Source organism: Dipodomys merriami, unplaced genomic scaffold (genome assembly GCF_024711535.1).
Source record: "Dipodomys merriami isolate MVZ:Mamm:240054 unplaced genomic scaffold, mDipMer1.0.p SCAF_372, whole genome shotgun sequence".
Lineage (NCBI taxonomy): Eukaryota > Metazoa > Chordata > Mammalia > Rodentia > Heteromyidae > Dipodomys > Dipodomys merriami.
This window is the reverse complement of record NW_027205293.1, coordinates 735,780-762,575: the sequence shown is the minus strand read 5'-3', so window position 1 is coordinate 762,575 and position 26,796 is coordinate 735,780. Positions and strand designations below refer to the sequence as shown.

Below are 26,796 nucleotides of genomic sequence, written 5' to 3'. Positions count from 1 at the left end.
TGTTCAAATCAAACAAATCTTACTTCTATAACTTCAGGAATTTTTTGTTATGAAGTAAATTTATAATCTCACTCTATATTTAATACAATAGGCTATGCTTAATAGAGGCTTTTGGCCAGTTACATAAATGGTCTCAGATTATTAAACAAACTTGTATGAAGGAAAGAAAGCTGTTGTGATGTACTCTTTTTAATATGTATCAAGTCTAGGTAGAAGTGATATAACCTTTAAAGGGGAATTCTAGTTTTGAAATCACGCCTATCTGAATTTTGAGGAATGTTTCCCTAAGGAATTACTCAAAGAATTATGTACTGTATCTACCTAAATTATTATAGACTTCAATCTACTGAAAATAAATACTTTAAACTCATTTTTATCAGTGAGCACTTCTCATTTCTCTCCTTATTTCTAGAAGAGTGGATTTTTTTCTTCAATCATGGGGCTTGAACTCTCTGCCTGGGCACTGTCCCTCAACTCTTCAGCTCAAGGTGAGTGCTCTACCATTTGAGCCACAGTGCCACTTCTGGTTTTCAGATGGTTTATTGGAAATAAGAGCCTCACAGACTTTTCTGCCTAGTCTGGCTTTGAACCACAATCCTCAGATCTCAGCCTCCTGAGTAGCTAGGATTACAGGCATGAGCCATGGGTGCCCAACTAAATAGAGAATTTTCTTTTTTTAAAAAATAGTGGGCATTTTTACTGGGTTTGTGTGATAAATTCATTCATGGAAGATAGCAAATACCTCTGTGAAGAATAGTTAACCATCCTGAGCCTCAGAATCTAGGAGCTAATACACAATGTACAAGCACATTTATCAGAAATAAGGACCAGAGTGACCATGTATGGACATTTCTGCTGTGTACTACGGAACTCCATACAGTGCCTTTACAGAGTTCACTTTAAAGGTGTTTTCTGGAGCTGGCCAATGTGGCATCCCTGACTTCTAGTCTTTCACTGGTATTGTTGTCAGGATCAAGAAGCTCAATGCCCATCTTTCTCTGATATTCCTCACAGTAATAGTTTTCTCATTGTGTTAATAATGTATCTTCCTAATATGGCTTCATTATCTGCCAATACCATCTCTATTGTTGCTAAGTGAGTGTGATTGCTTCTCTTCCAATGACACCATATGTCACATTCATGAATTTTTAGTAAGTCAAACTAGACTACTTGAACATTTTGAAGTTAAGAAAAAGCAATACCTATTTATTGTAATAAAAAGTTTGGGTTGAGTTTGGCTATGCTGAGCTCCTTCTTTTCTAGCCTTTCTTTTTCAGATGTTCAAAAATCCAGTGTCCAGTCTAAGTTTATTACATATGTAAACAGTTTTACTTGATACCATTTGTTCTGCAGGATGGTTAGGGAAAGCTTTAATATATAGTATTAAGATGGTGAACTTAGGGTCCAGGTCAGGAGTACGCTTTCCTATGAGAGTATTTGTTTTTAGTGTTAATTGAAGAATTCACTGGGTGAATTTCTAATTCAAACATAAATATATGAACCATATGATGCATGTTATATATGCAAGTGTTTTAAAATGAAAGTTGCTTTCCTACCACTATCCAATTATAGATAAATCTACAGAAATCCTATATATGTAAATCAATGAATAAGATGGGCTTTTTGAGCATATGTACTTTTGTGTGTGTGTGTGTGTGTGTGTGTGTGTGTGTGTGTGTGTGAGAGAGAGAGAGAGAGAGAGAGAGAGAGAGAGAGAGAGAGAGAGAGAGAAACAGAGAGAGACAAACAGAAATCGAGGAAGAGGAGGAGGAAGAAGACACTTGCTAATTTTTAAATAACCCCTATAGAGTGGTGATAGATGAACAACATATACTATTTGAGAATTTATTTGTGTCTTAATATAGAAACAAAAAGTTTTAATTCTGAGTCTAATGCCCAACTTACGCTATTTTCAGCCTTGGACAGAGATCATGGATTCAGTGACCCAACACCAAAATAACAGAGGGTACTTCAATAAAGAGATAGAAATGAATGAGATAAATATGAGCTAGCATTTTGTATCTCTATTCAGTCACTGTTTTCCCTGAAGTATCAACTATTTCTAAGCTGAACACCTTCAACATCCAGCTGATAGAAGTTAGAACCTTTTTTTGTATCTCTGAAAACTGTCAACCAAGGATCCTGGAATCCATGAAGCTGAGTGTAAATCCATGAAGGAAAGTGGGTGAGTGGGGTGGATTAAAAAGTTGTGGGGGTTATCATATGTATTTTTGTATATCTGAGGAAAGGTCATGTGGGTGAAGATTACACTGAAACAGACTTGAAGCAATAAGAGAAAAATTGGGAGGACAGTTTTACCTGACAGACTTGTTAGGACAAGCTTACTTTTGAAGGTGGATAGCTTCCTATCAGTTCATGAGATAGGAGTCTCCAAGTCCATCTCTAAGAGTAGTTGTTGAGGTAGGGGAAGTAACACTATACACTCTCTACTTTGTCTGAGTCATTTCCATTTTAGAGACGGCGTATAATTGTTTGCAAAGTAGTTTGTGATAATGTAGGACTTGTGAAAGGGTTTCTAAATAACTTTTCAACTCACCAGTATATATCATAGCAAAAATGGTACCTGCTTATGACAAAATAAAATCAAAGAAAAAGATAGTTTAGAATTCACAGGCCTTTGCAAAAAAATAACAAAATTGTTGCAGTTTTAGAGAAATGTTATGGCAAATGCATATTTCTGCTGAAAGGCAATGTCAAGTCTACAGCAGATTTTTAAATTTCTCTGAGTTAGCTCCAATTCTCTGAGAAGGCAGGTTTCTGGGCTATATTCAAATGCCTGCTGTTTGAGCATGTGCTGTTTTGTCTTCCATTAGAGACAAGCATCCTTTTCCATGTGGGTATTATTTGATTTATACTGAACATGTTTAAGCTTGCAGACTCAATCTAACACCTTCAGAAGAACTAATGACCAAATATGACAATTCCCCAGGCTTTCCTGAGAAATGGATGGATTTGTCAAAAATATATACTCAGACACCTGCATTTCAGCTGTGTAAGTTGGTTATAGCTAGTAAAATTAGGGTATAGAATTTTAAACCCCAGTTTCACCTGAGCATGTTTAGGGAAACAATGTAGAGCTTTTTTTTGCAGCAAGAAGTTTTAAATAAAATCTCATAACTTTATGTATATATGTGTAGATACACAAACATGCTTGATTGTGTATATATATACACATATACGTATATATACATGTACATATATATATATATATCACACATGTATATACACATATAATTAGTTTCTTAGGGACTAACAACATGGCATGGCTTCAAACAATTTGAACTGAACACTGATAAACTGAGGACGAAGAGCCTGGAAATGGCAGCTACTTCAGAAGAAATAACTATGACAGGCTTCAGTGCAAGCACACTTGATAAGAAACATAATTGCTAGCTCATATTTAGAGCTACTAAGAATATTTCTATCTTTTTCGTACTAATTTTATACATTAAAATGTTATGTATTTGTGTTTGTGTGTATGTGTGTGCGTGCGCATGTGTATGCCAGTCCTGGTGCTTGAACTCAGGGCCCGGGCACTCTCCTTGAGCTTTATGCTTAAAGGTAGCACTTTACAATGTCAGCCACAACTCTCCTTCTGGGTTTCTGGTGGTTAACTGGACATGAGGCTCATGCATTTTCCTGTCTGAGCCTGCTTCGAGTTGCAGTGCTCAAATCTCAGCCTTCTGAATAGCTAAGAGCTAGCCACAAATGCCTAGCAAATATGTATTGTTGAAATACAAATGTCTGCTTTGTAAGTATATTCAAGATACAATTTCATAGGATGAAAACGAATCTATTACAGGTAAACTGTGAGCTAGTTTTATGGTTGAGTGTGTTCAAGGAGGTAAATGTGATTCATAGGTTAGGAAATCTATAACTGCTAAGTATTTTTGTCTTTTGAAAAAAATGCTAGTACATTGCAGCCAAAGGCATCTTTAGGAATATCTGTTCTTTCTCATAAGATCCCTTTACTAACTACTTCCTTCTGCTAATGTCAAAAAACTAAGTTGAAAAATAAATTTCTTAAGGGAACACATTGACATAGCATCAGTGGCAAGTATATTAAGAAGTGTATTGTAAGTATGAAATCATAGATATTAATTTTCCATTATGAACCTGATCTTGCAAACTTGTATTATTTTTAATTGATATTATTCAATTCTATAATAATATGATTGATTATCAATAATAACTAGCCATGAAAATAACAGAATGCATCTGGTAGGAAAATGTATAGCCTTAAATAAAAAATACAATTAAAAGCAATAAAAATCAATGACTTAAAGGACACTTTTAAGGTACAAAAAGAACAGATAAATCCAAAAGGTAAAGGTAAGATTTTAATGTCAAGCAGAAACTCAGAAAACAGAAAATCAAGAAATGATATTCAATTCCAAAAATTGATAATTTTAGAGAAATAATAAAATTAGCAAATATCTGAAAAGATCAGGCACAAAGAATAAAACATGGTATTTGTAAATAGTAGTAAGAATATAAGGAATATTAGCAATAGCTACAGGAGAGAACAGGAGATAATAAAGTACTACAACATTTTACTTCAATAAATTTAAAGACAAATATGAACAAAGAAGATGTATTTATAAACTGAAGTAAAAAGAAATTAAGAAGCAGTATGAATTTTAGAAATGAATAGTTTCGGGGCTGGGAAGGTGGCTCAGTGGAAGAGTGCTTGCCTTGCATGCATGAGGCTCTGGGTTTGATTCCTCAGCACCACATACGTAGAAAAAGTCGGAAGTGGCCCTGTGGCTCAAGTGGTAGAACGCTAGCCTTGAGCTGAAGAGCTGAGGGACAGTGCCCAGGTCCAGAGTTCAGGCCCCACAACTGACAAAAATAAATAAATAAAAATAAAAAATAAAAAATGAATAGTTTCACTCATAAATTTAAACACAAAATTCTGGAACAAAATATTAGCAAACTAGATCTAGAGGAGTATAAAAGTGATCAAGCTGAGTTTATCCTAAAAATAAAGCAAGTGCTGAAAATTATATATATTCCAAATCAAACACAAGTTTCATCCACTGAGCAAGTCCAGCAGGAAATTAATTTTTTGAAAAAAAAACAGGCATTAGCTAGAAAGTTATAAAATTGTCCGTAAGACATTACAATTGTCTTCACTGAGAACTCCCAAGACCATAGAAATAATATTCACATTTGATAATTTAGTAAGGAAGTGCAACAACTACCCCATATTCAATTACATAACAGGAAATGATTTACAAAATCTGTGGCATTTTATGTTTAGAAAAAATGTTTACTATTCAAGATACTTCTTCAAAAACATGTGAAACTCTGTAACATGGCATGTAAAGGGTAGACTCTAAATGAAGACCTAAATGTGAGAGGTAAAATCACAATATGAACATAGAAAAAAACTGAGAACCTTTGTGACCTGAAAATGGAGAACTACTTAAGCAAAACTTAAACATGACTAATGAAGGTAGAAATGCATTTAGCTACATCAAAGCTAAGATTTTTTTAAAAGAAGGACACTGTGAACAAACTTTAATAGATAGATGGCAAAATAGAATAAGAAATTTATATTTTGTTTATAGCTGACAATATCTATCACATACAAAAAGATTCTGGAAAATCAACAAGATAGAAATCCCCACTCAAAAAATGACTAAAATAATTATAAAAGAAGCATTTCAAAATTTAATAAACATTTGAAGGGATCTCAAACCATTAGAGATCAGACATATGCAAGTTAAAATAATAGCTTCTTAATTTTCATGCCCTCCTAATATATTATTTTCCAAAGTTTTAGTTTCTCCAAGAACTTCCAATTCTTATTGACAAAAAACATTTGGAAATTCACTGGTAGTATCCACTACCAGTATCTAGACTGGACATTTTGGAGAACTATAGGACTTATTAAACAAAATATATTTATATTCTTTGTCTAATATTCTGCTTCTGGGTCTATACCAAGATTTTACTCAAAGCCAGTCACTGGTGGCTCGAAGGCTGAGATCTGAGGATTGCAGTTCAAAGCCAGCCCAGACAGGCAAGTCCCTAAGAATCATCTCCAATTAACCATCAAAAATCCAGGAAGTAGAGCTGTAGCTCAAGTGGTATAATGCTAAACTTGAACAAAAAAGCCCAGCGGGGAGAATCAAGAAGATGGCAGAGTACAGCAGGGGTCTAGCTGAGCTCTCTCCAAGAAATCAGTTTTCCCATTCCAGTGAAGGGTCCATGGCTAGAAAATCACACCAAGTGAGCTATAATAGTACAGAGACTTTGCCCAGAGTGGAAAAACTCAGGTAGCCTGGTTAAGAAGACAGATTTGGGCACAATCCAGTGCTAGAAATGGCAGCCACTGGACAGATCAACCCAGCAAAAACTTAGCAGAGAAACCTCAGAACTAAACAAATGCATAGACCAACTGGACTTAACAGATATCTACAGAATACTTCATCCAGCAGCATCAGAATATACATTCTTCTTGGCAGCACATGGAACATTCTCCAAAATAGACCACATTTAAGTCACAAAGAAAATCTGTACAAATTCAGAAATTCCCTGTATTCTCTCAGGTCACAATGGAATAAAATTAGACCTCAACTCCAAAACCCACTAAGAAGTTCTGTAACTCATGGAGACTGAACAACATGTTGAATCACCAGTGGTCATTGAAGAGATTAGAAAGGATTCAAATGTTCATGCTATTTAACAAAAATGGACACACAAAATACCAGCTCCTCTGGGACACAACAAAGGCAGCACTCAGAGGAAAATTTATAGCTCTACGTTCCTACATCAACAAATTGGAGAAATCTCAAACCAACAATTTAATGAGGTACCTGAAGCTCCTTGAAAATTAATAACAAGCAAAACCCCAATCCAGTAGAGGGAAACAAATAATTAAAATCAAATCAGAATTAAATGAATTAGAGTTCAAAGACCTATATCAAGGATCAACAAAACGAAGAGTTGGTTCTTTGAAAATTAAGAAAATGAACAAGCCCTTAGCAAATCTGGCCCAAAAAAGGCAGAAAACACCCAAATAAAATCAGAGATGACAATGGGAACATCATGACAGAAACAAGCAAGATGCACAACAGTATAAGAGAATACTTTGTAAAGCTTCATGCTAAAAAATTTGAGAATGGGAAGAAATAGATGATTTTCTATCAAGTATTGATATACCCAAACTCAACCAAGAAGATCTTAAATAAGGGTCTATTTATAGACCCATATCAAATATTGAAATTGTAATGGCAATAAACCTCCCAACAAGGAAAAGCCCAGGACCAGATGGATTCACAGCTGACTTTTATAAAGATTTCAAAGGAGAACTCACTCCAAAACTCCTCAAACTCTTCAATCAAACTGAAAATGAAACTCATTCTATGAGATCAGCATAACCCTCATCCCAAAGCCAGATAGGGACACATCAAAGAAAGAGAACTATAGACCCTCTTAAATCTGATTTGTTTGAAATTAATAAAGGCTCTCCAGCTCTGTTTTAGTAAAACAAACGAACCAACCCCCCATCCCCCCAAAAAAACAAACAACTTAGGGACAGTGACTAGGCTTGGAGTTCATATTCAGGACTGGTGCAAACAAGAAGTAATGACAGGGAACTGGAAGTTTTCTGTATTCCACTGATTAGACACATAAAATGTAGTAGATGCCAGCTTAATATGAACATTGGCTAGAAGAAACAGAGCTACACATAGCCAACTGGATGGGTTGAAAAGGCTAGAGCTTGGTGGAGCAGGTAAGAAGTAATGCAATATATAACACCTTTCCATTAAGATATGTACACAAAAAAAGGATAATTCTGTAAGAGCACAAACAAAAGGTTAAATAATCTCAATACAAGTGGATGCCTTGGGACAAGAGAGTCGAAAGCAGGATATGAGGCCAAAAGGAAATAAATGAGCATATGGGTCAGTGTTCAGGAGAAGCCACACATGAAGAAGTATGGCTGGAACCACTTTCTGAATCCAGTGTTGATATCAAGCCAAAAAGTGACCGACATTTATAAAGAAAATTATGAAACATCAATCTCTATAAACAAATTAGGTAGAGAAGTTATTAATGTAATAAAATTCCCCCCAAATTGACTGGTATATTTATTAGGATCTTATTTCCCAAATCCAACCAAGTTTTTCATGGACTTAACCTCATTCTAACATTCATTTGAATGAGAAGTACAAAAAATGGCCAGTGAACTCTTGAAGCAAAACACATTGAAAGTGGTACATGAGGATTCATCTGGCCTTAGTATTGAAGATAGCATGGCATAGAGATAGACAAATAGACCAATGAACCAAATGACCTCAGATAGACACATATACATAGCAATTTACACGATAGATTAGCACTACACATCACTGGAGAATATTTTTCAATAAGCTAAGGTAGGAAAAAAATGACAAGAAAGTCTCAAAGAAATTAGGTTTTTGTCTATAACCTACCAAAATGAATATTTACAAAAAATAACCATAACATAAATTTCAAAGGCCTTTACCACTCTGAAAAAAAATAACTTTGTCGCCCTGGAAATAGAATGGGTAATATGGTACTCCGTAAGCAAGCAATACGCAGCAGAATAATGGTAAAAAGTAAGGAATTTAATTCATTAAAGGATAATATATAGCAGCCAAGATCTGGTGGCTCACACCTGTGATCTCAGTTACTCAGGAGGTTGAGATGTGAGGATCACAGTTTGGATCCAGCTCCACCAGGAAAAGTCCATGAGACTCTGATCTCTAATTAACTACCAAAAAGCCATAAGTGGAGCTGTGGTTCAAGTAGTAGAGCACTACCTTTAGCAAGAAAAGGTCAAGGACAGCATCCAAGCCCAAGGACTGGCACCAACATGAAAAAACAAAAAGCTATCATGAAATAAAAAGACAAAGATAAACCACAAACTTGGAGAAGATAGTTATTGTTCATATAGTAAACATGAAAAATAGTCACCAGAAAATATTTTAATTCTCAAATTTAAAAATAAACATAAAATCTGAAAATAGGTATTTTCACCAAAAAACCCTCCAAAGCTGATAAGAAGGCCAGCAAAATTTATTCATATTTAGCAGCTAATTAATTTTAACTCATACATGAAAATATACATTGTAATTATATGTTAATGGGTTACTATGTTTATATTTTGATACATGCATATATGAGTAATTTTAGTGGTAGTGGTAACTAAATTCAGGGTCTCAAGCTACTAAGGTAGGTCCTTTTTACACTCTACTTAAGCATGCTTCCAGCCTCTATTTTCATTGGTTATTTTCCAGGTAGAGTCTTCGCTTATGACTGTATTGACCAGGGTTGTAATTCTCATACTTGAGATTTGCCATGTTGCTGGGGGATACCAACATTGCACCCAGCCATGTTTCCCCTGTAATTGGGTTAACAGGTTGCACCACAGTGCCCAGCTGTGGCTTGAGATGGAATCGTGCACAATTATCATTTTTCTTTTGCCTGAGTTGTCCTCGAACCATGATCTTCCTGTGTCTGCTTGTCACATAGCTAGGATTACAGGCTTGAGCCACCATGCCTGGCCATGTGCACTATTTAAATCACATTAAACATACATATTCTTCAAATATAGTTTCTTTATTGTGGTAAACATGCAAAATTAGTACCTTATTGTTACCTATAATCAACCCTACTGTGCAATTGCTCACCAAAACTTCTTGCTTTAGGACTATAACCTAGTACCTATTCATCAACTCTCCTCCCCACTCCACTCCCTAGGACACCAGTGAAACCAAATACAGATTCCCTCATCATTGATTTTAATACACTTTTAGCTTTCAGGAAAGGTATTTACCAAGGTCTTTACTTAAAATTGATAAACACAGAAATATAGCTCCACTAACAGTTTTAAGAAAGAAATGAGCAGAAGAAAACAAAGTTACAAGATTTTGGCTTTATTTCGTTTTTGGTATTTGTTTCCTTACCCCCAAAAAGATGGAATCTTTTTTTGCAGCTTGGTAGGGGCCATTTTGCAGAGCTGGATTTCTGAAAGCTTTGTTTTATTTTCAAATACTCCTTAGTAAAGAATGTTTTCGTGGCATTGTTCAGTTCTATAGTAAAGCAAAAGGAAAGAGAGTTTTAAACATTAATTTGAGGAAGATGAGAACACGTTTGCTGTAGGGTTTGAAATCAAATCCAGATCTCTCTATCTGTAAGAATAAAAGTGGATTAAAATGGATTTAATATTTTTAAATCTCAGACATAACTCATACAGTTCACATTTGATGAAACTCTGATATAACAACAGACATTCACTGAGAACCTCATATATCAGCACCATATCATGCATGGACACATTTATGAACAAAATATAGTCGCTGCCCTCAAAGAAAAGCAACACTGCAGACTGGAATATAGAAATAATCAGGGAGACAACAAAGGGAATTGTGTGTTCTGGGTGTAGTGAGTGAATAATTGGGGACAATTGAGCTTATGAGTAAAAGTGAAAAAAATCAAGCATTTCAGAACTTTCATTTTCCTGTTTTTGACTCCTTATGTACTGCGTGTGTGTGTGTGTGTGTGTGTGTGTGTGTGTGTGTGTGTGTGTGTGTGTGTGTGTGCTTGTGTGTGCTTGTGTGTGTGCTTGCATGCAAATACTGGGGTTTGAGCTCAGGGAATATTGCTCTTGCTTTGCTGCTGCTCTACCACTTAAGTCGCACCATGACTTTCAGCTTGTTTTTCTTTGCTAATCAATTGGAGATCAGAGTGTCTAGGATTTGTCTGCCCTGGATGTGTTCAAATGTAAATCGTCAGATGTCAGCCTCCTGAGTAACTAGGATTATAGGCATGAGCTCCAGCCATATGTATTTCTTGACATCATGGATTGTAATCAATGGAGGCTGATAGTATGGATGTGAGGGTTTCAGAAATGTACAAATAAATTCCCAACCTTTCAGAAGGTTTACTAATAAGTTATATAGAGAAAAATTATTTGAAGTATGCACAGGCCAATCAGGGGCCACACACACTCTTTCAATAATACAGTATTTGTGTAGAGGAGCCCTAGCAAGGAAGGGGCAATCAGTCAGGCTGGTCTAGGAAGAAGCTTCTCCTACAGAGCCCAGTATGTAGCTGCTAAGAAACAAAAGGTTTCCACAGTTAGCCCCTCCTACCTTTGTGCCACAATGATCACAATGATCATTTCCTCAGTTTCTTTCCTATGCCACTTGTTTTGAGTTTCAGCTCACAATAGTTGCATCACATTTTCTTTTTCTTACACACTGCCTCAGATTGATTCTTACCCAATTCAAAGCAAAAACTAATTCACAAATTTTACACTTAACAACAAAAGAAACAATAAAAATTAGTCTAGGCAAGTCTAGTTATGTATTAAAATTGCAACTCCATTCCTGATTCCACACACATGAGACAGTAAGTCAAGTATACAAGTAAAAAAAAGATCTTCTCAGTCTGTGTGCTCATTATGTAAGTTGGGGTTGTTATAGCTACTCATTTTTTATCCTTTATATACATTCAATAGTTAAATTATTGCAGGGTGATGTTCTCATGCTGGTTTCTGCAACAAAGCACAGCTGTTTTATTCAATTCCATGCTAACAAAGCACAAGAATGGCCTCTTAGTTCAAGGCAGTTGAGGTACTATTACCTGCTTAAAAGGGCTCATCATGACATTCACACCAATCAAGAAATACTTATTATGAAATATTTATATGCATTCACTAAAAATAACAATGGTCTTGTAGACTTACCCTTACGTGTTGGTGTGTGAAATCTGGGGACATTTCTGAGTAACTGAAAACTATATGAAATAAGTGGTACTGTTAACAATTAGCCACTGGGAAAACTAAATTTCTCCATGTCCTTATATGAGTGGTCCCATGTGGTGGGTTAATAAAGATTTTATATGAGGATAATAAGCTCAAGAATTCTTATTATGCCTCTTTTTCCTCCCTTCTCTTCCTCCTCCCAGAAATCATGTAGCCACATTCTAAAACAATCAAATATTCAGATAATATCATTGCATAAACTTCTTTTATGAAAATTAATTGGAGGGGCTTGGCAGAATAGCTCAAGCGTTAGAGCACCTGGCAAGCAAGTGAAAAGGTCTTGAGTTCAAATCCTAGTACCACAAATAACATTTGTAAATATAACTAAATTCTAATACAACAGATTAAAAAACATCAGAAAAGTTATCCATTACTTGCAGTTTTAATAATTTGCTGTAATTTTTTTCTAGGGTGCAGATACAAGAATTAAATTCAGCAATAATGCTTGTGATACTTTGTTTCTTGGCTTCAAGGAACTTAGTACATAGTATATTTCTAGGCTATCTAATGAACTTATGTATTAAGATACTATTGTGAGAAAGGGTTTGGAAATAGGAAATAATGCTTTTAGCACCTAAGAAAACTATGATCACAAAAATTACTAAAATTTCTGAGATGGGAATTGTACCTACAAATACACCTGAATGTCTACAATATAATCTTATGAGACTGACAGTTTGGGATGATTTAATTTACTTTATTGGACAGAAAGGCTTAATATATATTTTTATTGTAAAGATACTGTACAGAGGGGTTACAGTTACATGAGTAAGGTAATGAGTACGGTAATGAGTACATTTCCTATTGAGCATTGTTATCCCCCCTGTTTTTCTCCTACCATCCCACCCCAATTCCCAACACCTCCCTCCCTCCCTCCCTCCCCCAAAGTTGTAAAGTTCTTTTTCAACATAGTGTCTTGTACATCTCATTGTTACAATAGGTCAATCTGTATCCTTGTTTCAGCTTTTTGTTGTTTTCCTTCCCCTCCCCAAATTAGAAAAAATGTATATAGAAGATGTAGGGCACTAGGATAAAATACAGTGAAAACAGGGGTTATACTATGGGGAGGAACATACAAGAGAAACAAGAAATCACATAGTACATTGTAAGGACATTAAAAACAACAGCAAGAAATATAAAACCTCTTGTGTCCTTATTCTGGGGTTCATTTCACTTAGCATTATCTTATATGGTCATATAAGCTTTGACCTTCTGCTTGTCCTAGATATATACTAGTTATTGCATATAAGGGAAACCAGTCTTTTGAAGAAGGAATGGTATAGAAATTCTTTGCTACCTCAAATTTAAAAAAAGGTTCTATTGCATTTTAGTTATAAGTTCCACAAGTCACTGAGTACCTTTTTCTCTTTTTTTGTATGTTTTTATTGTAAAAATGCTATACAGAGGGGTTACAGTTACATAAGCAAGGTAACAACTACATTTCCTATTGAGCATTGTTACCCCCTCCTTTGTATTCCCCCTACTGAGTACCTTTTTCTACTTACTTCTTGCCCCATCTCTTGCAAGCACTCTTTTTGTATCTGCTATATACATGATGCTTTGGTAATCTACCTAGCGACATAGAGATAGTTAAGTGTAATTCTGGTCTGTACGGCATTGTATTAGATCTGTGCTTCTCAAATGCCTAGCAATGCATCAAAATTAAAGTATTGCTACAAAGACAAATCTTAGCATTTGTTCAAGTAATACTGCTGTGTATGAGATTTAGGAGTTGGTGCTTCCTGTGAGCTCCTGGAGTGACTCTAATATACAGCTACATTTGGTAGACACTGGATGAAATAACATGAAACTCTTTTCTGTTATAAAATTATTTGAATGTACTTTAAAAAAAGCCCTCTCTTGCTACTCTATAAATCTATAATAACTTTACCCAAGGATATTGTTCTATCTGTACATCTGTGTTGCCTCATTTCAGCAGAGCATGGAAATGCAGAATTTAGCAGTAAATAGAATATTTAACACTCCATTTCTTAAAATAGCCTGAACAAACACTGAAGAAAACTTGGAGGCTGTGTGACAGGCAAAGGAAGCCCCGGTACTCCCTTATCAACCAGTGCTTCCTACTATAATTTATAACTTATTGGACATAAGCAATGTTTTGATCCTGTCAAACATATTAGAAAAAGATAAAAAGTGAAAGCCATGAGGACTCTGCTGTCCAGATGATACGCTTATTGAAATGTGGAGGTAGTCACTGTGGAAATAGCAGCATCCTGGTGTGCTGCCCTCATCTCATAAGTGACTATCAGGATAAATACATTCAGTCTTGACGTGGCTGAGGGCTACATTCAAATAGAATGCACACACTGAAGGGGTTTTGCCATGGGGCTTCATGACATTGCATCAGTAGCAGTAAGAAAAGCCCACAAGTACATATGCATTAAGATAATTTTGAATTAAAGATTGCACCTGTATTGTACCTACATTGAACTCAAGCTTGTTTCTATATTGTGATTTCAACTTTATACTTAGATGTATCTAACTTTACACTTAACAATTCATTATAATCAAGTAAATATTTGTTAAGATGTGTTTTAAGCATTCTACTAAGTGTATACATTGAAACTATAGAATAGTAGTAACTCTACTAAGTCGTATGTAGTAAATTGTAATGCTAGGAGGTGAGTGCCAGACACTAAGGAGCAATACTGTTTCATTTGACATATCCATATCTGCTTCTATAATGTTTCCTGATCAGATTAACGTTCTCCCTCTGTCTCGCTCCTCCCCTTTCTCCTTCCCAAAACAATTCCACAGGTTTCATTGTTTTATTTTATGCATATATATATAATGAATGAGTTTTCTGATATCCTTTTAATCTGTTGTACTAGAATTTAGTTATGTTTTCGTGTGTGTGTGTGTATGTGTGTGTATTACTTCAACCACATTCACCCTCATTCATCCTGTTTGCTCTTTCTCCTCCACTAATGCTTGTCCCCCTTACAGGACTTGCTTTACATTCCTGTCATTTATTTTTAGGTTTATGTTAATTGTTCAAAGAGATTTTTATGGTATTTCACACGTGAATATATTAATCAGATTAAGCCCCTCAATTATTTCCTGTTTCCTCTTATTCAATTTTTAATTGATTGATATGAGGTCTCTTTTACTGTTTTTTTTTTTCCTGGCCCAGCCTTGAACCATGATCTTCTCATCTCCTTAAGTAGCTGAAATTATAGCCTTGATATTCTACACACAGCACAGACACTGTATTTACTTATTCATAGTTACTATTTGGTTCCAGAAATTTAATGCACAGTAAAGAGTATTTGTAAAGAATAACAAACAAGACTAGAGTTTTAGAGTATCAGTGAGTAAACATTTATATAAAAAGGAAAACTTCCTAAAACGGTCATCTTTACCAACTGTTGTTAAATCCTCATTACTTACCATTGCTTTTGGTTTAGTAATACCTTGTGAAATGATCTTCAAAACTTTTAGATTAGCCTCACCATATATTATCTAAGGAATATATAATCCATTTTTTATTACTCAGTGACAGAAACTATAAGGTTGAGTTAGAATGCTGTGCTAAGGGTATCTGCAGTCCTTCCTAGACACAAAAATGGAGGAGAGTTAATATAGGACATTGGACCCACTTCCCACCTTCCTGTGTAGCAATGAGCATCCACAAACTGCAGAAGAAGGGCAAGAACATCTCACTTGCAGGGGACTCTAATGCTCCTTCAAGTGAAATTCATTTTGATGTACACCACACATTCAGAAATGCTTAAGGAGAACAACAGGAGTTAGAGGAAAATCAGAGCCGGCTGTTGCAGTTTATATTCAACAGAAAATTACCAGTTTCAATCATAGGAATACAAAATATAAAACAGAACTACTTCTGTAATAGGACCATCTTGTGAAGCCTGACAGGTTCTATGTGGTAGTTGAAGATTAGCCACCAACTGCATTTCCTAAGGCATTTAGGGGCAAGCGAGGTCAACTGAGAATATCTCATACAGTTCTGACAAGTAATTGTCAACGCGTGCTCTGAAAGTAAACGTGAGTATGATTTTGATACCTTTTCCTAGGGAACCATTCAAGGTTGAAAGCACATTTGCAAAGTGCCATTGTCAGCTCAATATGCAGCCCGATGACAGAGACATACAAAACAAACAAAGAAAAACAGTGACCAAAATAGTTGAGCCCCCAATTATTATGTCACATTGTCAAAATGGAATTAGAAATGTTATGTGTCTGACATTGTAGAGAATAATTCTTGCTTAGCACATGGTTAATATTTAGGAGCTCTTATTTTGTTACATGTGCTTTTTATTTAAAAGTGTTCATTTTCACTATGTTGAAAATGAACTTTACAGCTTATGGGTGAGGAGAGATGTTAGGGAGGAGGGGAGAGAAAGGATGGTAGGGGAAAAACAAAGGAGGAGGTAACAAGGCTCAATAGGAAGCATACTTAGGACCTTACTCATGAAATTGTAACCCCTTTATACAGTATCTTTACAATAAAATATGTATTTAAAAAGTGTCCATTTTGATGCAATGATTTCATTTAGCATCTGAAAGTAAATTATTTTGTTTTCCTAATATAATAAAATATAGTGTTATGCCAGAATAAAGGAAGGGCTTTTTTTTTCTTTTGGCACGAGAGAAAGGCTTTCTTGGGTTAGATTTTTATTCAAACTTTTGCCTTATTGATGTCCTTTAGTGCCTTTGAAGCATTACGAAATCATTCCCACAAATGTGTCATTAGTCAAGAATAACGGATCTGCCTGCAGTTAGAGGGCAAAAAGGAAATCTATCAAACTAAGCCCAATTCAACTATAACATTTACTGAGATCTTACTAGGATACTGCTTTGTACACAGAAGTGATTTTTGTTTTTGTTTATAACATTACATTTTAGAATTTATGGAAAAGCTTTTGGGAAGCTATTAATAGAGATATATTAATGTCACTTTAAACCATCCTAGGTTTTAAAACAACCCTGTATTCTAAGTGAACAGAAACAGTGCATTATTCTCCCTTAACACTATATACTCAAGGATATCATTTTGTTAAAGTTATTTTTTGTGTCAGTCCTGGGGCTTGAACTCAGGGCCTAAACTGAGTACCTGAACTTTTTTGCCCGAGGCTAGCACTCTACCACTAGAGCCACAGTTCCACTTCTAGTTTCATTTTAATTGTTAATTGGAGGTAAGAATCATATGGATTTTCCTTGTCTGGGCTGGCTTTGAACTGTAAACCTCAGATCTCAGAATCCTGAGTAGCTAGGACTACAAGCCAAAAACAAGCCAGGCATGGTGTTAGATGCCTCTAATCCCAGTATGTGGAAAGTGGGGATAAGAAGACCATATTCTAAGGAATGCCCCAGGCAAAAGGGTGAGACCTTCCCTGAAAAATATTCAAGTAAAAAGGACTGGTGGCATGGCTCAAGTGATGCAGTACTTGACTGAGAAGCACAAGACTCTGACTTCAAAAAAGATCAGTACCACTAAAAAAAAAAAAAAAAAAAAGGAAAAAGGTTGTGGTGTAGCATATAACTGTAGTTCCAGCTACTTGGGAGAGTGAGATGGAAAGATTACTAGAGCCTAGGAAGTTGAGTTCAGCCTGGGTAACTGAAGTGTTGGATTTACTTTTTTCTAGATACTAACCTTAATATGTACAAATGATTATTTTCCACAAATGGCTCTTTGTACTATAGGAAGGCTCTTTTTAGCTGTCTCTTTCCTTTATGGTCTTTTATGGTTATTTTCTCTCCCTTGGTCTCCTTTCTCCCCTGGTCATCCCCCACCTCCTACCACCCCCAGGATCTTCTTAAGTATAGCAGTCAGATCTGGAACTTCGAATCCTCTGGCTTCAGCCTCACAAGTAGCTGGCAGTTTACTTAGCATCATCTTATATGGTCCTATGCACATATTCTATTCATGGGCTAGGACTAGCCTAGACATATACTAATTATTAAAAGTAAGGGAAACTGTAAGATCTCTGTTTCTTTGGGCCTGGCTTAATTCACTCAATATGATTTTTCCAAGTCTTTCCAATGGGGTGATGTCATTCTTTCTGATGGAAGCATAGAGTTCCATTAGATAGACAGATACCCAGATAGATAGATAGATAGATAGATAGAGATATATCTCTATTTATACCATATTTTCTTGATCCCTTCATCAACTGAAGGGCATCTGGGTTGTTTCCATATCTTAGCTATGGTAAATAATACTGCAATAAACTTGGCTATGCTGGAAGCTTTAGAATGGCCTTGCTTGTGTCATTTGAGTAAATGCCCAGAGTGGTACAATGAACTCCAAGATATGGAAACAAGAGTTTTTCTTATTGTTGTCTTTATGTGATTTCTTTTTTTCTTTTGTGTGTGTGTGTGTTTTTACAGTTTATCCCTTGTTGTCACTGTATTTGATTTTGGTACCCTGGGTATTGTATATACATTTGTCTGAACTAGGGAAGGGAACAGGAACAACAAAATGGTGAGACAAAGGACAAAGGACAAATCAATGCAACAGTGATACTTACAAGACAGTATGTTGGAAATGAACTGTACAACTTGGGAGGGATTGGTGGGGGAGGGAAAGTGGGAGAAAAATGAGGGAGGGGGTAACAAATTGGACAACAAATGTACTCACTACCTTATGTATGTAACTGTAACCCCTTTGGTGCATCACCTTGACAATAAAATAAAACAAAATCAAGTAGCTGGCAGTATAAGTGTGCCTCCCCACACCTGATTCTTTTATTTTGTTTTAAATGTCTACTCTTATTTACTACCAGAGTAAATAAAGGTAGAGTTGTAGAGGTGCAGTTTGCTACCAGAGTCATAAAGGTTCAGTTTCTCTTTAATTCCTTCACCAAGAAATCTATTGTTTTCAGTACCGCACTTAGGCATGAACTTTCCCACATCCTGTGGTACATAAAATCAGTTCTATTAGAGCTGCAGAACTCGATGTTCTTTTTGCCTGCTCCTCTCATTCCCATCCCTTAGCAGAAGCTCTGTAACGCTGCTGAGCTTAGGGAGTGACATTGGACAAGGATGGTAGCTCCTGACAATTTTAGGATTGGCTTGGAGTTCTGGCCTGATGAACAAACTTGGATGGGGGAAATCAGGACTCATGGTACTTGGACTGCTGTGCTTAAAATAGAACTTCTTGTTACCCTAAAATAGGAGGAAGGGAGTGACAGTCCTCTTGCGTATGCCTATTTGGAATATAGCTTCTGATGTAACTTGGAGTAAGGAGAGATATCAGTGGTCTGATTTTCTTTGTGCAAAACTTAGACCCTAGATGAGGGCAGAGAAAATAGAAGGAGCTCATCTTTCAGGATGTAATTGTCTAGAGCCAATCTGTGTCACACTAAGCTAGACGCAGGGGGTTTGGAAGTTGTTCATATCTGAAATGCTACAGGTGGTTTGTACCTGGATTTTAATAGATATTTTAAAATAAATCTTTCCCCATTTACTATATGTGTTTAGGGTAATCTCCAGAAATTACTAAAAAATTTTTGTCAGCTAAATAGTTGTGCTGACAGAATGAGGATACACTGAACTCATACCAGACATCCACATCACCATTTCTTAATTTATTAATTTAATGTACCTTGACTTCCTTCTAGGAAGATTTAAGAATTTTTAGCATTACGTTTTTCTTCTTACCTGTGAAGTTGTTTTGAATCATATAGTTTTTAGTTTCCCTACAATTATGCTTTTGTCAATTAACATGCTATTAATTGAAATGAACAGGAAGCTTATTCAAACTGCCTTAGTTTACAAGCAAATTTAATATTTCATGTTAAAAGAAATTAATAGCTAGAATAAGCTTCAAGTCTGTTTGATTCACTGGTTGGCTCAACAAAGCCATCAAAATCCCATTTCATGTCTATGCTCAGGTCTTCCCTCCAAAGTAAAAGCTTCATACCAATGCTGTTTCTTTACTTGCTAATGAGAAGCCTCCCAGAAAAGTAACCCTGCCACAAACTTAAAGTACCATAGATGTCAAAAGTTGATCCTACATCTAGAAGAACCTTCCTTATCGGAGAGTTACAAAAGAAAGTTGGGATGACCAAAGACTTTTAACTACCGACTCTTCTCTTCATAAAGTAATGCTAACAATAATTCAAGAGCATAATTTTCCCATATGGACCATAGCCTTAAAACTACCTACTTGTAAAAATTCATTCTAGGGAAACATTCTAGTGCAATCAGATGTTTATTCATGCATATCATTAAATCAATGAGTAAACAAATATCCCACAAGAATAGATTGGCTAAATAAAGTATGATATGATCATAAGAATTGGGAACAAAGGAACAAATTAAAGAAACATTGGATAATATGACTCTTTTTGATAACAACACAACAAAAATTTAAATGAATGTATGAAATGTTCTGGAAAGAAATTCATCAAATATTGTCTTTAAATGGCTGTAATACGGGTGATTTATATAATTTACTATTAGAACTTTAAGTTATTTTTAACAAGAAAAGTAGACTATATTATTGGCTCCCTACAATGCTGTTCTTAGTAATTTGTATTCTGATATTTCATTAGCTTTTATGAAAGAATACCATCAAATCGAATGATGGAAGGATGACATTGTACTCATAAAACTGACAAGAACTAAAATCCCTTTGTACAATTATTTTAAAATAGTAATAATAATGATAACTATGTCAGAAAACATGACATTACGTTTTTTTGAGGATGCTTTCTAGGACATTGTTTACTCTGTCTCTTGAAAAGTGCCAGAGGGAAAAAAATTGCATAAAAATTCCTTTTGAAGATAAAGGCTTAGAGTGACCTATATGTCTCATGATAACATGCTTCTAATGTATCTTGAGAATTACTTAGCTGTGTGTTCACTTTTATTATTCTTTAGGTAGTCTGAACACTTAAGACCAAATAAATCATTTAAGTATAGCTGCTATGTCGGGCTATAAGGTTTGTGTGCTTCTTGCATTTAGTTTGTCTTTATACTCCATCCCAATTCAAAATTCCCTGGACTTTTTATTTCACTGAATATATTCTAGAAACGGCCTCGAATTCTTTTAAGTTAGGATATAAATAAGTAGGCAGACAATTCCCATTATTTTATCAGCCTCTGAATGACAAAAACAAATATAGTCTCTATCAGAAGAGACTCTTAAGTATTCACAATATGATTTATATGAGAAATACTATTTTTTTATAAAAATGAATGTATGCCATGCACGGCTCACACCTGTAATCCTAGCAACTCAGGAAGTGAAGAATTGAGGCTTTCAGTTTGAAGCAAGCCTAGCAGACAAATCCTAGAAACTCTTATGTCTAATTAACTAAGCAAAATGCCAGTAGTATAACTATGGCTCAATTGATAAGAGCATCATTCTTGAGTGAAAAGGTTAAGCGTGAGGCCCTGAATTCAAGCACTGGCACTATACACACATACACACACACACACACACACACACACACACACACACACACACACACAGACACACACACACACACACACACACACACACAGTAGGAAATAGTTTTCATAAACCAAAAGCAACCTTAGTGTTCTTAATTTAGGATATCAAGAAAATATATTTTATAATTCCCACCAGTTTTAATGAGATCCTGCAAGGCAGGAAAACTGCCAAATTCCACCTAGCTACTTCCCATCAAAACAAGCTTTTAGTAAATGATTTTTTATAGCTGTCCAGAGATAACACGGAGAACATGGCATTACTGGCCTTCCTCTTTTGCTCACCCCAAAGAACCCTGTGGATCTGGCATTTGAGAAAGAACTGTTTTGTGGTTTTTGTTTTCTAATCCTACCTCAACATTCCAGCCATAAGCCAGAGTAGATGAAGTTCCAGTAAGCTTGACCCTTTCATGGAAGTTCTTGTGTGTTCTTCTTTCCACCCCATTTCCCCCTGAGAGGAGGAGTCACTGATACAGCTGTGGCGGCCAGTGACAGTCTTGGTCCTGAGTACATCTCTCTACAGGTTAGAGCCACTGTGAACAGCATAGCATTGTATCATTAGCTTCGTCTAAGCCTGGTGCAATGATTCTATGCACAAGTACGTGGGTACTGGGCAGATTTGAGAGGCATGAGTTCACTTTCTCTTCCTTGCTCATTACTTGGACTGCAAAGCACTAATTACACTAGTAATCTGACACTCCTATGCAGGCGGGTCCTTGGATTTCTTTAAGGAGGAGAAATCTTCATTTTCTTCAATTTTACTTTTCTGGTACTGGGATTTAAACACAAAACGTCATGCTTCTTAGTTAGGTACTCAATAGTTTGAGTCATATATCCAGCCAATTGTTGCTCTAGTAGTTGCCTAGACTATGATCCTCCTATTTATATTTCCTGCCATAGCTAGAATCACAGGCATGTGACACTGCACTTATTTTTTTTTTCTATTGAGATGGAGTCTGGTAAACTTTTTTTCCCCACTGTGGTCTCAAACTGAGATTCTCCTGATTTCTCCAGAGTCTGTAGGCATAAACCACCAGCACCTGGCTGGTTTTATTGTTAATAAAGTCATTGTTTAATCTTCATTTGGCTCCACAATGACTAAGGAAAGTAATCTTACCTGCTCCCTAATACCAATACCCAGTAGTGTATGCTCTATCATTTTACCGTAGGTCACTTTGGAATATAATCATTAGTTTTTCTCTTTGCATTAATGTGCATTATATTCCATCTTCACACAGCAGCTCAGAAAACAAATCCTTGTTCCAATATCACTTTTTTCTTGCTTAAGAAGAAAGACCCTAACATTAACATAGTTGAGAAGACTTGGAGTTTGGGTGAAGGGCTGAATAATTGTCCTCAGATATTTATAGACTTGTTCTCTGTGACTCCAGAGGAAATAACAAGGGTCACAGAGAAGTGGCTGAAAGGCTGATAATTGGACTAAAAATCCACAGTGTAGCTTCAAATGGAATCACCTTTATATTGGAGATGTCCGTGTGAAGACTGAACAACAACTAGTTGAGATGTTTTAGAAAAGAACTGAGTATACAGCTAGAGGATCAGAGATAGGATCTAGTTTCATCTAAGATTCTAACGTAATTATATGGGTTGAGTTCCTATTGCTTTATGAACTGGAGAGTAACACATAGTAACTTTTTCAGAATAACTTGTAAATTCATTTAAAATTAGAAAAATATGTAGTCAGAAATATAAGATAATTAGGTTAAAGAAAGAGAACAGGTTACCTGTCTGGAAAAAGACTCTAGAAATAATTGTCCGACACAGTGGGCAGGGAGTATTTGCAGGATTGTCTTTGGCCAGAGTCCGTAGGCAGGGCTCACAGAAGATGTGGTGGCAAGGGTAACACATGTAAGGGTTGAAGTAAACATCCAGGCACACGGCACAGATGTAGCCATCCTTTTCTTCTGCATATTCATTGTCATCATCTGTACTCATCTCATTATTCAAGGTCTGCAAAACATAAGAAACAAATGATTCTTCATGTAGTATAAGACTGGTTTCCTTGTGACATATGTCAACATGATAGAAATGCTGTCTTTAGAAGTAAAAAGAAACTTTAAACATATATGAAAACACCTAAAGCCTGCTTATTGTCTAGTGTTTTAACACAATGTTAAAATATACCTAGACACATTAACTATACTTGTGTCATTAACCTCACTAGTTAAGAAGTAACTGCCACAATTAGATTTTCCAGCTATCCTACCCTCAATCACCAAGCAAACATATTCTTGTCAGAAGATTCAAGAGCCTTATGTGGACATGGGCCTGCAGTGGCAGGTGACGGATGGTCAGGGCAGCAGGATGCCTTGCTTCTCCTCACTCTATGCCTTGGAACTTCCCTGTAACGCAAAGTCAAGAAAGTGCCAAAGCCAAGGGGATATTGATAAGGAGGCAGAGTAACTTAGCAAAGTAACTTAGAATTACAGGATTTGTTTCAGAGCTAGAAAATATGACAAACCCCTTCCTGTATTCCTCCCATTGCAATTGTCAGAAAAGAGGTAGATTTGTCGTTAGTAACACGAAGTCTGGTAGAATTTCTGACTTCACAATTCTCTCATCTGTGAAGTTGTGAGGATAAATGCAATAATCTGCTTAAAGAATTCAGCCCAATGCCTGATATATAATATTTAATACTTGTAACCATGGCCATCCAGCCATTCTCTTTGTCTCCTCCCTCCTTTCCTACTCTTCCCTGAAAGCTCTGCCCTTCTTGATGAAGCCTTTAGAACATTGTCCTCAAATGGGGCCTAGACTCAGTTGAAGCCATAATAGGAGGGTTTACTCATTTTTCTCCTCACTTTGATAAGGAAATCAGGGATTCATATTTGATTGGGCTCTGGATTTAAGAAACATCTATAAGTTATGTGAAATGTATGTCAGGTAAATGAGGCAAAACAACCTTGAGAACACAATAAAGCGTTTTGGATGACTGGAAAGCTTGTCACTTCCAAACTTATTGCTGAAACTTCAGTCCAAATGCAATACTACTAAGTGGTGAAGTTTCCCTGGGAGCAGAACTCTTACGCATGAAGGAACTGCTGGTACCCCTCTGGCACTTGCACTCTTCTGCCACATGAGGATACAGAATGGGTCTCTACAAATAGGTTTCATTGCAAGATGCCATACTGATTGCAAGGATGGGGCCCTTGCCAGATACTGAGGGACTGATCTTAGGTGTTCTAGCTTGTAAAATGTAATAAATGTCTCTGGTTAGAAATTATCTCATCTTTGGTGCTTACGGTCGTTGTCCTGTTATAACACTGTCCAAACTATTATTTGATTTGTTATTTGCCTTTGTTTTCCCTTGGTCTCTTTCTGTTACTTCTTAGTGCTTTCCCTTTCATAAAGCCTGTCTTTGAATCTTTGGCCAATTGGGTTGTCTGATTTTTCTTAGACACATAGGCATTTCTATTAAACCTAGTATTGTTGATACTGGCTACATATGTTATAAATAATTATTTTCTTTTTTTGTTTTTTTCTCAGTCGTTTCTGACATCATGAGGAAAAGAAGTTGTTACTTTTTAAAGATTTTTTTATTTTATTGTAAAGATGCTGTCCAGACAGGTTACAGTTACATGAGTAATTAGTCCATTTCTTGTCCAGCATTGTCACCCGCTCCTTGGTTGTTCTCCCACTATCCTGTCCCTTCTCCATCTCCTTTGCTCCTCCCCACCCCAGGAATTGTAAAGTTCATTTCCAATATACTATCTTGTGGGTAACATTGTTGCAATGGGTCATCCTGTGTCCTTGGTTTCCTTATTCCCCTTCCCCTCCCCAAATTAGACAAATGTATATACAAGATGCAGGGTACCAAAATCAAGTACAGTGACAACAGGGGATAAACCATAGGGGGAAGAACACAAAAAGGAAACAAAATAAATCACATAATACATTAAAAACAACAAGAACAAAGAAAAACTTCTTGTGTCTATATCTTGGGGTTCATTTTCCTCAGCATCATTTATAAGGTTATATGTACATAGTTTTTGAGCTCTTCTGCTCATCTGATAAAATTATTCTAGACATATACTAATTAATTGCAAATGAGGGAAACCATGGGAGCTATATTTGGGTCTGGTATACTTCACTTAATATGATTTTTTCCAAGATCACAAGCTATATAAAAGACAAGGGCCTCATATCTAAATTATACTTAGAACTCAAAAATTATATTCTCCAAAAACAAATCCTCAAAGAAACAACCAACCCACTAATAAGTGGGCTAAAAACTTAGAGAGAGACTTCTCTGAAGAGGAAATAAGAATGGCCAATAGACACATCAAGAAATGATCAACCTTTCTGGCCATAAAATAAATGCAAATCAAAACAACATTGGGATTCCACCTTACCCTAGTTGAAATGGCTATAATCAAGAAATCTAATCTCCAGATCCTGCAGGGGATGTGGCCAAAAGGGAACTCTACTGCATTGTTGGCAGGAGTATAAACTTGTTCAACCACTTTGGAAAGTAGTATGGAGGTTCCTCAAAAGACTCCACATAGAGCTCCCTTATGACCCAGCAATCCCACTTCTTGGTATTTACCCAAATGACCATAAATAAGGCCATGCTAAAGCTACCAGCACAACTAAGTTTATTGCAGCATTATTCACCATAGCTAAGATATGGAACCAACCCAGATGCCCCTCAGTAGATGAATGGATCCAGAAACTGTGGTATATATATATGTTCTATGCTTCCATCAGAAAGAATGACACCACCCTAACTGTTAGGAAATATTACTTGTTAATTAGATTTTTTTCTTTACAGTTTCTGCTTTATGTTAGGAACTTTTAGTCATGTATGGTAGTATATGTGTGCAAGTATTTAGGAGAAGGATGCAGGGGGATCATGAGTTCAAGGCCAGCCTAAGGTAGATAAAGAAAACTTTTCTTAGAGCATTGAAAGGGGTGAAATTGATCAAGATGCATCGTATTCACTGATACATCATATAAGAGATGTACAAGGCAGCTAAACATGCAGAAACAATTTTAACTACAAGCATACACACAGTAAAGCTGAGGGTCACATTTTGTTTCATTGAAGGATTTATTTTTGTCTGGTAACTTGGAAATCTAAATCTTTTACTTATGCTTTGAGCAACAAGATTCACATTTATTCCTTCTTCAGACTCACTAAAATGCAATAGAATTAGCCTTAAAAGTAGTGTGTTCTTCAACACAAAATAAATTAAACACCAAAATTGCAGATAGTAGCTAAGTAAATTGAGCTCTGTGTACAAAATGTCCTTCCCATGATTGGTTGATAAAATTTTAATGTTCTACATGTTAGAACTATTAAACAGATTCTCAAAGCATGGGGGAAAAGGTGTATAATATTCATAAATTCTTTGTTGAATGAAAAAAGAGAAAAACAAACAAAAAATAGCACCAAAAAAAATAACCAAGTGGGCACAGGGGATCCTGTCAATAATCCTAGTAATTTAGGAGGCTGAGATCTGTAGGATCACAGTTTATAAACCAGCTCATGCAGAAAAGTTCAGGAG

At 36.0% G+C, this 26,796-nt stretch overlaps 1 protein-coding gene across 3 annotated transcripts in view; it reads right to left on the bottom strand.

Moving 5' to 3' along the window:
* Window positions 1-26,796, bottom strand: part of LOC138804773 (E3 ubiquitin-protein ligase RNF180) — a 134,705-nt gene that overhangs the window by 18,455 nt on the left and 89,454 nt on the right. For all 3 annotated transcript variants that reach the window (XM_069989204.1, XM_069989203.1, XM_069989202.1), the window contains 2 exons: window positions 23,014-23,239; window positions 9,966-10,091 (listed from right to left, as the gene is read on the bottom strand). In XM_069989204.1, coding sequence (XP_069845305.1) covers window positions 9,966-10,091; window positions 23,014-23,239 — 352 coding nt within the window. The remainder of the gene's footprint in view (window positions 1-9,965; window positions 10,092-23,013; window positions 23,240-26,796) is intronic.